General features: G+C 46.7%; 1 protein-coding gene across 13 annotated transcripts in view; it reads right to left on the bottom strand.

Annotated features, from left to right (window-relative positions):
* RUFY3 (RUN and FYVE domain containing 3) overlaps positions 1–12,788 on the bottom strand; it is a 130,816-nt gene that overhangs the window by 91,938 nt on the left and 26,090 nt on the right. For 2 of the 13 annotated variants that reach the window (XM_044303410.1, XM_044303481.1), the window contains exon 1: positions 6,555–7,337. The exons of 10 other annotated variants lie outside the window; for them this stretch is intronic. In XM_044303410.1, coding sequence (XP_044159345.1) covers positions 6,555–6,732 — 178 coding nt within the window. In that variant the 5' untranslated portion in view covers positions 6,733–7,337. Of the gene's footprint in view, positions 1–6,554; positions 7,338–12,788 lie in introns of those variants that run through there. One more of the 13 variants, XM_044303490.1, reaches the window with a different exon arrangement.

The raw sequence follows: 12,788 nt of genomic DNA, 5'->3' as shown, positions 1-12,788 counted from the left end.
CAGTTATCACTGGTACAGCTACAATCGACCCTAAACTCCTTGGTTGACTCGGTAGCGGACGTCCGGGCAAGGGTATCGGAGCTGGAATCCCGGCCACCCATGGCGCCCCCGGCATCCGTCCCGCTGATTGCACCATCCACATCATCCTGGATTCGGTTCTGTTGCAGGCCAGCCTCCCGGAAGAGAAACTCGCTCAGTGTCGGGAGGTCATTTCCCAGGCGGCTTCCACGGGGTGCCTCACTAGAGTCGAGTTGCAATCTCTTCTGGGCCGGCTCAATTTTGCCTCGAGGATCATGCCCCAGGGAAGAACTTTCGTGTCGAGGCTGCTCCAGCTTCTTCCCTCAGCGCCCGAGCAGGACAGTGTCATCCGGTTGGACGGCCAGGCCATGGCAGACCTGGCCATGTGGGAATTGCTCCTGTCCTGATGGAACGACGTCTCCTTCTTTGTGTCTCCATGGTCACCCTCCTGCCCTATTTTTTCAGATGCCGCTGCATCCTGCGGTTACGCGGCCGTTTGGGGTCCCCGTTGGCTAGCTGACCGTTGGCCCATTTCAGTCCTAGAGGAAGCCGAGTCAATCCACACCTCCTCTCTGTTGGAGTTGTACCCCATTGTCCCAGCTGCTCAGGCATGGGGTCACCTCTGGGCTAACTTGCCAGTGATGTTCGTTACGGACAATCCGGCCTTAGTCGACATCTTAGCCAAGGGCAGGGCCAAGTCCTCCAAAATCATGGCACTATTGCTCCAGCTGGTTTGGCTGGCCCTGTCACACAACTTTCATGTGCATTGTAGCCACATTCCGGGTCAGCAAAATGTGGCGGCTGACGCACTATCCCGGTTTAATTTCACCCTCTTTTTTCAGGTCATGCCGGAAGCCGATCCGCTCAGATATCCCGCCCCGGCTTTCAGTTCCCTGACAATGGACTAGGCATGCTCGTCTCTTCAGCAAGAGACCTGGCACAGCAGTCCCTCGCCCCCAATACGGCCAGGAACTATCTTTCACGCCTAAGAACCTTCCAGGAGTTTTCGCGTCTGCACCCGCAGGGTGGCCTGGCGGACATTCCTTACATCATGGCCTTCATTGCCCATTGTCATCACCAGTTACATCTCTCCTACAATACCATTAAGTTGTACCAGGCGGGCGTCCAACACCACACCATGCTCCGCAACCCAGGGGGTGGCTTCATTTTTTTTTCTGCGCACGCGATTAAGGCCACCTTGCGATGGGTCCAGAAGGGTAGGGCCAATCCCCCGTCCCGTCACTGGGGAGATGTTCCAGAGGTTGTCTTCAGCCCTGGATGGTGCTCCTTTTGGGCCCTTCTCCAGCTTGGTCTTTAAAGCAGCTATGTATTTGGGCTTTTACGGCTTCCTTAGGCCAGGCGAGTTCACTTGCAGTGCGGCAGGACGGTGCAGTCTGCACAAAGAACAGCTGGTGCGGAATCAGGCCCATTACACGCTGAAGTTAATTTCCACCAAAACCAGCCAAACAGGTCCCCCGATGGAGGTTGAGTTTTTTCCGACTGGTAATAGACGGTGCCCGGTACAGGTGTTTGGCCAGCTTATGCTCGCCATCCAGGATGCTCCCCCTCACAGCCCTCTACGACCACATCTCGATGGCGCTCTCACCGCAGCGCAGTTCATCAGCCACATCCGTACGGTTGCTGCTGGCTTGGGGTTTGACCCCGGCGCTATATACGGCCATTCCTTCCGCATTGGAGCGGCTTCCCGGCATGGGGTCCCCACCCATGTCATCCGAAAGATGGGAAGATGGCGTTCGTCTTGCTTCACCAGATATATACCTAACCCCCAGGTGGAGATTTCGCAGGCGTTTCGGTCACTGGTATTATACGGTAATAAAGTCTTGTACTTAAGTATCTTGGTTTCCTTTTTGCCCCCTTATAGGCTGCTCTCGTACCCGGCTCCAGGCACACCCCAGCCGGTTTAGGTTCAAGGCAGGCACACTGCCCAAGTTCGTATTTTTAGCCACAACCACAAGTTGGTAAGGCTGAAGTTCAGCCTGCATTTGTGGGAGGGGCTTTAGCCTTTATAAGCCGCCTCTTCCCTCACCTTAGTAGGCGTTCCGGTTCATGGACCCACCCACCCATTCCCTTTATTCCAAGGGTCCTCCTTTAGGGAAGCCCCCTTATAGGCTGGTCTCGTACCCGGCTCCAGGCACACCCCAGCTGGTTTAGGTTCAAGGCAGTCACACTGCCCAAGTTCGTATTTTTATCCACGACCACAAATATATATATTATATACACACACACACACACAATATATATAAATATATATTACAGTATCTTGGTAAGACATCTGTACCATCTTCGGCTTCTATTTGAGTAAGGCCTGCAGTTCCCATGGGACGCTAGATCCATTCTCCTGTCGCCATCCATGTGCTGTATCACTTTAAAACCTTGCTGCTGGTTTAAACCACTTCTGGGAATACAAGGCAATCTCAGAGCAAGGCATAGCTAATATCCGCAAGACACGTTCTTGGGGGCTGTGAGGGGATTAAAGACATTAGCATTCTGTAGGCATATGCGCACGGTGAAGAACTGGGCTTGGCTGCTTTCTGTAGTATAACTGCTGAATATAAGGGCACTTCCAGTATAGGAACATGCTGCGTACATGATATTAGCGACATTTTCCAAATGAACATTAACCCTTTGTTTCCGAGTTGGATTCTGGAAACAAGCTGCAAGAGTGTTGAAAATTTCCAAGGTGGTAGGAAAGGGTGTCACTCATCCTTGGCCAGGATATTTAAAATCTGGGCTAGGGTAGAAAACTCTTCGCCTGGGGTGAGCGTAAACAGAGCCATGCTCTATTTAGGCTCTGTTCACATCACACTTCGGGTTTCCATTCAGCCTACATGCCAGGGCATGTTCCAGGTGCATATGCTGAATACAGCCATACAGCAACCATGAACTTGGCGTATGCCAAGAGTGTCCTACAGGCATACATTTGGGTGGTACGCACTGGCATACCAGAATGCATAGTCAATAATAGGAACATTTACCCTGGGTATATATTTTCCCTGCATACATGGCGAACATATGGTAATTCCTAGGTGTGACAAACAGGACGTAAAAGCTACTAGTGCTGACAAGAGGACAACAGCAAGCTTTTTAGTTAATAACCTGTGCACAACTGGTTAAAGGGGTTTTCTGGGATATGACCTAACCTCAGGCTATGTCATCAATATTTGGTCGGTGGGAGTCCAACTCCCAGGACCCCTGGTGATCAGCTGTTTAAAGAGACCACATGGCTCCAGTTAGCACTGTGGCCTCTTCCTAGGCCTGTGATGTCACATTCACTGGACATTTTGCCTAGGAGCAGCTCAGTCCTATTCAAGTGAATGGGCCTGGGCTAGAATACCAAGCACAACCGCTACACTAGGAAGAGCACTGCAGTAAGCGGCGAGGAGGCCTCTTCAAAGAGCTGATCACCAGTGTCACGGGAGTCACACTCCTACCGATTAGATATTGAGGACATATTCTGAGGATAGGTCCTCAACGTTATACTCCTTAAAAAACCCTTTAACAGGAAACTGCCTCTCTGGGCAACAGATTCGAAAGCCCATACAAATTGTGATTTGGCACCAAGATATCAGATATTGAATCCAATCTGAATTCAAAACGTTGAACTCTGATCATGACTAGAGATGAGCCAATTTCATGTTATGAAATTCGTTCACACTTCGTTTGGTGGTAAAAGCAGAATTGCCTTATGGATTCCGTTACCACGGACCATAATGCAATGCTATGGCGGAATGCATAACGGAATGCCTTTAGAGGCATTCCGTCATAATAGAAGTCTATGGGCTGCAAAACGAATCTGTCCGGTTTCCGTTATGCTGGAGTCCTCTCCTGAATAACAGAAACGGGACGGACCCGTCATGCAGGCCTTAGACTACTATTATGACGGAATGCCTCTAAAGGCATTCCGTCATAGCATTGCATTATGGTCCGTGGTAACAGAATCCATAACAGAATTCTGCTTTTACCACCAAAGTGTGAACGAATTTTATAACATGAAATTCGCTCAGCTATAATCATGACGGCAGAAGTAGCAGTTATAAGGGGGTCATTTATCAAACTAGTGTAAAGTAGAACTGGCTTAGTTGCCCATAGCAACCAATCAGATTCCTTCTTTCATTTTCCAAAGGAGCTGTCTAAAATTAAATATGGAATCTGATTGGTTGCTATGGGCAACTAAGCCAGTTCTACTCTACACCAGTTTAATAAATGCTCCCCATAGTTTTGTTTTTTTCAATACATCACAATAAGACACTAACATAATACAATTAGGGTCCAGTCACACGTCCCCAAGTGTTTTGTGGTCCACAAATTGCAGATCCTCAAAATACGCATTTTGCAGACCACACATGGCTGCCGCCATCATAGAAAATGACTATTGTCAGCGATTGTGGAAGAGAACAGGGCATGCTCCATCTTTTTTGCGGGAGAGCGGAACAGAACTACAGATGTTGACAGCACACGGTGTGCAGTCTGCATCTTTTGCGGCCCTGTTGAAATAATGGGTATGCACCCGTTGTGCAAAAAAATTGTGGAATGGATGCGGACTCATTCATATGGTCATGTGAATGAGCCCCTAATCAAGACAACTTGAAGACCAAGCAAGCTGTAGACCTATAGGGGTTGTCCAATCTCCGACAAAGGTAACAGAGTTTGCTGTGAGTCAGACCTTGCGCACCTGTAATTTGCCCACTGGATTCTGGTATTGCCCAATACGGCACAGGTAGGTTTAGCATTAGGTCCCGAGCTACTTGAGAAACCTTGGCGCGGTGCTCGGGCTCAGACATGTCCTCCAAGCAGGATATGTTGGCTAATTCTCAATTTTACATCAGTATGAGGGTTTAGTAAGACCGCAGAGTGCACCTGTCTTTGTAAAAGTTATTGTTATTTTGTTCGATTGTTTATCACATCCACACATTTGCTATCCTGTGTAGGATGTCCATTGTGGTACTTGTGGTCCGCTGGGGGCATCCTCCGTTGTATGCATTTTTGCTGGGGATTGCCATTAGCAGCGGACCACATTCCAGGATCTGGCCCCCCCCCCCTCCTTCCTGTATAGATGCACTGCATATGGGGTTGAGCACTTCCTGCTTTTCATCACCATGCCAATTTGTAGTTTATATATAGAATCTCCGACAAAGCCTAAAACAAACAACGTTACACTCATCCCTGTCTCCAGCAGTGGTGCCGAACCTGGATAGGGCATGTGACTGCTGCAGCCAATAACGGTCCTCAGCAGTGACATTCTGCATACCTGCATGTCACGTGACTGCTGCGGCCAATGACTGTCCTTGTTACACATCTCTTACTTTAGTTTATGTACTTTTCCTTTTTGTGGAGGCCTAAAAAGGATAATAAAGTACAGATGGGCAACAAACCTATAAATTAGGTACTTTAAGGTATATATTTACATGATTTGCACTGCCAGGCCTTTTAATGCAGACCCTTGAAGTCTACATCCCTTTGTCCTTCCCCCACCTTGGAAGAGATTTCTTTTGATGGAACTCGTACCGGAAAACAAGTGACACTGCTTCATAACTACAGACTGAAGGCAACCACAATATAGCTATCAACCAGGTGGCCAGGCTAAATAGGCAATTTGATTAAACTGATTTCCAGGAGAAAGACCACATGACCAAGAACATCAGAGAGGAAGCATCTTATGGTCCGGGCAAGGATCAAACCAATAGTCTTTTCTGCTGTGCTAATACTACAAGATCCAGATCCCTAGTCATATGTAATAGATGCAATGGATGTAAACAGTGTGTATAAAACTGCCCTACAGACTGGGCACCAGTCACAGGGCAGTGAGAATGGACCAGGGCTTTATGGGCAGACAGCAGATCTCTGCCTTTTGTCTAAAAACTATTTAGGCAGAATGGCATGAGCCTTCCAACAAGGGAATAGGGAACACCATTTAACCACTTCACCGCTGCATGCATCAGAAGATTACTGCAACCAGATGGGCCAGCAATGCAGTTAACTCCAGCAGTGCAGGAGGTATAATTGGCCTACACAGCTCCTCTTAAGGCTCGGGTGTATTTTATTGCATCATATTACAAAGGTAATATGAAGGTTACCGACAGCAGGGAGAGAGAGGCCTAATGTGGTTTACTATGGAATTATAAACCATAAAAAAAAACAAAAAGCTTACAGTAGAGAGGACAATAGCTTACAAGAGAGGACAATACTTCTGCTTCCAATAGTGCAGGAAGCATGCACAATAAGTATCGTGTACAGCCAAGAGACACGTGACCTTCACAAATCTGTCCTGTAACTGGCCAAGCAGCATCTAAATCTGTTAAGTCACTAGACACATCTAAAGTAATGAATGGCACATTCCACAATACAATGGATACACTTGTAAGGGAAATTATTGCTCCAAGGAACGGAAGTCATTTTAGACAAATTGTTGGCGTAATAACGGCTTGGTAAGTAGAAAACAATCAATCGTACGCAATACTTGGATCTGATGACAAACAAATATTCCACACCAATTATGGCAGGAATTTGGCCCATACCTTCAGGATTAGGTTCATGGTCTGGCGTAAGCGAGATGTCGTCAAGTTCGCGCAAGCACAGCCATTCGCCATCCATAGAGACGCGGAATTTGCAAAGGTAGATGGTCTCCATGGCAGCCTGTGTTATCTTGTCTGTGGTGGGGGTTGGCATGTCGCTTTGAGGAGTAAGAGCCGACATAATGGCTCAGGTGATACAAAAGCCACCCAAAAAGAAAACAACAGCGTCCAACAATCCAAGATGGTCGCACAAGTTAGGAAGGCAATGAGCTCAGACGTAAAGTGGCACCATCAACATGCAGAGAGCTAGGAAAGGTCTTACAGTTTCTGGATTTCCACCAATACGGAAAGGAAGCTCTTCCTTTCTGGTTCGCTCTGGAATCCTGAGGACAGTCCCTGCCTCTTCCGCCTCCCTGCTGCTCTGATGCCAATTGTCATGCGTCAAACCTGCCTTTCAGAACACAAACTCCAGGTTCTAAGATTATCTTTGTCAAAGCTAGTAAGCTAGATTGTGCAAATTCCAAGCAGTCGCCCACCAAGCACATAAATGACAATGAAAGGCAATAACAGGAATCCAAGAGGTTCAAAGAGGGCAGCAGGTCTGCACAACAGAGGCACTTGTGATCTTGTAGGATTGGTTCTGCGCAGTAAGTAGGGTGGTGACCAAAATGGCTGACTAATGAAGAGAAGAGAAAATTCACACTCATGTGACCAGAGATGCTAGGAGCGTAAGCAAGTCCCAGGATGCTGTCTGGATGCTGCTGATGTAGGGAGAGCGATGAAAACCAGCTCTCTCCAACCCCGATGGCTTCTCAGTGACAGCCTCCCCCTCCCCACCAGCGGCTCCTCCTTGCTTCAGACTCTACTAGCAAACAGTCTAAACACCATGAGGCTTTTGACATTAACTCTGCAGAGCACGCAGGGAAGATGGCTGCAAAGGAGAACCTTTCATTGTGGTAGCCAGAGAAGCTGGGTGTCCATCTAGCCATCCATATATGCATCCATTTTCCACATAGAAATTATAATTACTGGTATGTAAAACATAAATCTAACAGATATAATACAGTCCTGCATACATCATAAAAATATATATAGATTGTTCAAACCCACAAAAATAAAAATAAGAGACTTAAAAACGTCATTCCTATTTTCACGACAGGAAATGCTATAAATGTTCAACAGGAGCAGGTTCGGGAAGTGGTACACCATCTCTCTTAAAGCGAACCTTTCACCTCAATTTCACTTAATAAACTAGCAACAGTACCTTATAGATCATCTTCAGTGTGTTCTTATACATCCCTTGTGCCGTTTTCATGCGCTGTATATGCCTGAAAAAATAGTCTTATAAAGTTATCATTTCCTGCTCCAACAGTCACGCTAGAAGTCAAGGGGGTAGCCCTTCCCTCACCTCTGGCTGTACCTCCCCTGCCCTAACCCCGCCTCTATGCACTGTAATTGACAGCCGGCTCAGTCGCCGGAACCGTGCTTGTCAAGGCTGCGCATGCGCCGCGCAAACCCGTCTATCCTGCGGACTTAAGCGTGATCCTGTAACTGAATTACAGGATCGCGTTAGAGTCCGCGCGATAGACGGGATCGCGCGGCGAATGAGGAGGACGGCGCATGCGCAGCCTTGACAAGCGCGGTCCCAGCGACTGAGCCAGGTGTCAATTACAGTGCATAGAGGCGGGGTTAGGGCAGGGGAGGTACAGCCTGAAGTGAGGGAAGGGCTACCCCCTTGACTTCTAGCGTGACTGTTGGAGCAGGAAATGATAACTTTATAAGACGTTTTTTTCAGGCATATACAGCGCATGAAAGCGGCACAAGGATGTATAAGAACACACTGAAGATGATCTATAAGGTACTGTTGCTAGTTTATTAAGTGAAATTGAGGTGAAAGGTTCGCTTTAAGAACGGGGTCCCCCTCTTGTGATGGCTGCTCATGGGTGGCTCTCTCTATGTGGGCAACCTATGAGTGGACCCGATTCCTTTCATAGCAGCATGAAGATGGGAATCGGTGGACCCCTGTTCTCTAGATAGCGTAAATGTCTATCCTTAGATAGTAAGGCCTTATTCACACAGTCAGCGTTCGGTCAGTGATTTCCATCAGGCTTAGGCTACATGTACACGACCGTTGTGTGTTTTGCGGTCCACAAACCGTTTTTTTTTTTTTTTTTGCGGATCCGTTGTAACAATGCCTAAAACGGGCAAGAATAGGACATGATCTATATTTTTGATGGGCTACGGAACGGACATACTGATGCGGACAGCACACATTGAAATGAATGGGTCCGCATCCTATCTAAAAAAATAAAAATAAGACGGACACAAATAACGGACTCTAAATAAGGCTTCATGCACACAACCGTATCCGTTATGCAGTCTGCAAATCTCAAGTCCGAGAAACCCGGGTCCTGGCCATGTACATGCCACCATTTTTTTCAAACTCCTGTTAAAATGTCCTATCCTTGTCCTCAAATCAGACAGGAACGTGTTCTAAACTTTGCTGCTCCATGCAGAAAAACTGCATAATCTGCAACGTGTGCCGTAGGTTCACACTAAATATTTTTGGCCTGGATTCTGTGCAAATAAACGCATACATTCTTGCTAGAGGTTTTATAAACTGCAAAGCGGGGAAAAAAAATGTCCCGTCTATTCTTGATGGGGATTCTGTGTTCAGAATTCCTGAAAATGGGCAGGAATGAAAAACCTCATGAAATCCACATTCAAAATTTTTTAATTTTTTTTTTCAATGCAGAAAATACCCTGTTTGAACATGACCTTTAGGGGGTCGTTGCTGGGTATTGCGGAGTTGCAGCTTAAAGCTGCAATTGCACAGAGAAGGGATATGGGCATTCTCGGTCCAGCTGTGGCTATAAGCCGCCACCTCTCCACGATCCTCATTGCTACCTCCAACTGAGATGTATGGGACGCAGAAAGGACATGGTCGCTGGCGAGTTTCTGCTGGAAAAGCAGTTGTGTGAATGGCCCCTAAGGTATATAGGGCCAATCATTGAGTGGTATTAGGTCACAAGAAGGAAGTCAACAGTTTGTCAAGAGCAACAAAGTAAGTCGTAGGCAAAGTCATGGCCAACCATATATACCACACAGTCCACGAGAAAAAGAGGTGAACCCACCCATGCGGGTAACAGACTCCATTGCAGAGGTCACACAGAGTAAAATTGCTGAATATGTTTGTGTACCACAATGCCTAAATATGTAAATTCGTAAGCTACCAACAGCTTTAGGTTCTGCAAAAAGGCACATCATTAACTAGATATAGAAAAGTGACCTTCTACCTCAATTATGTACGATGCCTTAAGGGAGGGTCCCAAGATCCCTAAATACACTAGCAGGTCATCTGGATACAATGATTCTTCGGTAATTCCAGAAAAATCTTACCCCTCTATTCTAGGAAAACTATTAATAAGAGATGATAGAGGCTCCATCAACAGGGGTGACATCGGGCAGCGCCCCTCCTCAGCGGAAAGGAATCCCAGAGATACCCATTCACCCTTATATCAGCCATTGGCTTTGCGCTATACCCAACCGTTTCAAGGTTCACTCTACAGAATTAAATGCCTCTTCATTATGTACAGATCTACTTACTGTCATGTTCAATATATATGTAAGGTTAGCTACAGACAATTTGGTCCATAAAACATGGATCACATGAGAGTTGCATAAGTGTCTGCAGCTCGGCTGACCCAAACTCACTGTATTACAGTACCAGTATAACTGCGGGTCCATCTGTCCCCAGCACTGCAAGCACCAGTGCTAACCACTGAGCCACCGTGCTGCCTGTCATCAATATTTCATTGGTGGGGTGCACCAATCCGCGGTTTGAAGAGGCCTCCCCACAGGTTACCAAGCACAGAGCTGAACACCGTATACCAGGGATTAAATGGTATAGGAAATTTAGAATACAATTGGAAGGGTGCCAGTACACAGTCAGGATCATTAGAGGAGAGAACATATAAAGAACAGATTCTTTACAGATTCTCCTTTTTTCTAAATGTACTTCTGGTTTTAGCTTCAGACTTGTACTTGCACCCTAATAAAACAAGGAGATGGGTGCTGCCAAAGTGAGTCATGCAAGCTTCCCCTGGGTGAGGGAAGGTGCTAATATTTACAGTTTTGTACCATTACATTTTGGTCTCTCCTGCCCACTTGGTATTTACAGTGCCAGCAATAGCCAATCCGTAATGCAGGGGTTCAGGTAGTATAGAAGAAATGTAATTGAAGTCTGCTGTGATTTGACATTCAGGTACACTTTATGCATTAAAGCAGGGTGACCCACTGAAGAATGGTAAACCCCTCACGCCACTCCTGGTAAAAGGGGCAGGTAAAGCCATCCATCGTTTGGCTCGGATACATTTACCTTCTCTACTGATCATTTCTGTTATCGCTGTGTTCTGGGAGGGCTGTGGGTACCGCACTATCATTAAAGGAGTTGTCCCACGAAAAATATTCTACAGTTTTCAAACCAGCACCTGGGTCTGAATACTTTTGTATTCATATGTAATTAAAAAGTTAGCAAAGCCACAGAGTTATTCAATAAAATGTGTCTGTGTAGCGTCACCTGCTGTTTGCTTTTTTTCTTATTTCTTTGACCTGCTCACTGAGATGGCCGCACATGCTCAGTTTCATCCTTCAACTGGCTCCTGAGCTGGGATAGGGAGAGCATGGACACGCCCCCTTAGCTGCAGCAGAAAAGACACTCTCACTGAGCTGGGATAGGGAGAGCATGGACACGCCCCCTTAGCTGCAGCAGAGAAGACACTCCCTTTGAGCTGGGATAGGGAGAGCATGGACACGCCCCCTTAGCTGCAGCAGAGAAGACACTCCCTTTGAGCTGCCAGCTGGATATCAATCTAGCAGAGCACTGAATGGGGAGATCTCTGGATCCATGTGAGGTACAGGGCTGGTTCTAGCTTTGTTAGAAAGAAGTTGTCATGTACTATATGATGTACATTAGTCATGGGATAACATTACATCCCATTACCATGGCTCACATCTATCCACTGTATCAGTATTCAGGGAGAATGGAGTGTTTTCCACTGGACTGCTGTCCCTAAGGAAGTTCAGCCCCTGCTCTGGGGTCAAAAGATCAGCACATAGCGGAACTATCAGGATCACATGACAACTGCTAATTAAATCTTAAAGCAGCGTTTCAGAGCAGAGCCTCATCATTCAGAGCTAAAATCTCCTCCCATACATACAGTACAGCATTACAAACATCAGCTATGCAGTTTATATTTTAAGGGTTGTGCAGGTTTTCCAAACTAGCCTAACAGCAAAGTGTTAAAAAAAAAAAAAGAAAGAAAAAAAAAAACACAGGCCCCTTAAAGTCCCCTGCCACTCCATATGACTGCTGCAGTCACTCAGTGGTGATACTTGCATGTACTACACAAGGACAATGTGGCCAGTGATTGGCAGACACCGGGTTGCAGATAGGGACTGTTGGAGTGGATTATCAGGTGAGTACTGGTTATTTTTTACTTTATCAAATTAACTACTGATGGGCTTTTATTTTTATTTTTTAATCCTGGACAACTTACCATAAAGGGGTTTTCCAAGATTTTAATACTGATCGAGGGGGTCCAATACCCGGGACCCCCACTGATCAGCTTCTAATTACTACGAGACCTCAGCACACGTCTTGTTAAGCGGCTTTTGTGGGTGCACGTCCCCTTACAGATTCCTTCCACCCAAAGAGTCGTGGAAATGATATGACCGGCCTCTCAGCTTGATAAAGGGCACCAAATTGGGCCCGAAATGTTGCAATAAGCAATAAATGTTACTATGAGATTGTACCACTGGTAAAATAAAGATTGAATTCAAAGCTATATGCTGTCCTTGGTGTGCTGTCTCCAAACTACTGATACAAACCCCACTGATCAGCTGTTTGAGAAGGCACCTGTACTCCTGTGAGCGCTGCGGCCTTCGCTATTCTTACCAAGCAAAGCGCCGTACATTGTATAGCGGCTGTGCCTGGTATCACAGCTCAGCCTCATTCACTTCTATAGAGCTGAGCTGTACCTGGGCCACGTGACCGATGAACGTGTTGTCACTGGTCTAGGAAAAACTGTAAGCTGTCACGGTAGTCACAGAGGCGCGGGTGTCGGACCCCTAAACTCTTCACATGTGAAGTAGGCTCAGCAGCTGAGTCCACTCCATACACAGCAGGTGACCAGGATTGGGGCTCTCTGATCATTTAACCCCTCCTCAGATACCGTG

Source organism: Bufo gargarizans, chromosome 1, assembly GCF_014858855.1.
Source record: "Bufo gargarizans isolate SCDJY-AF-19 chromosome 1, ASM1485885v1, whole genome shotgun sequence".
In the NCBI taxonomy this organism is placed as follows: domain Eukaryota; kingdom Metazoa; phylum Chordata; class Amphibia; order Anura; family Bufonidae; genus Bufo; species Bufo gargarizans.
The sequence above is the reverse complement of the archived record's forward strand: the minus strand, read 5'-3'. Positions and strand labels throughout refer to the sequence as shown.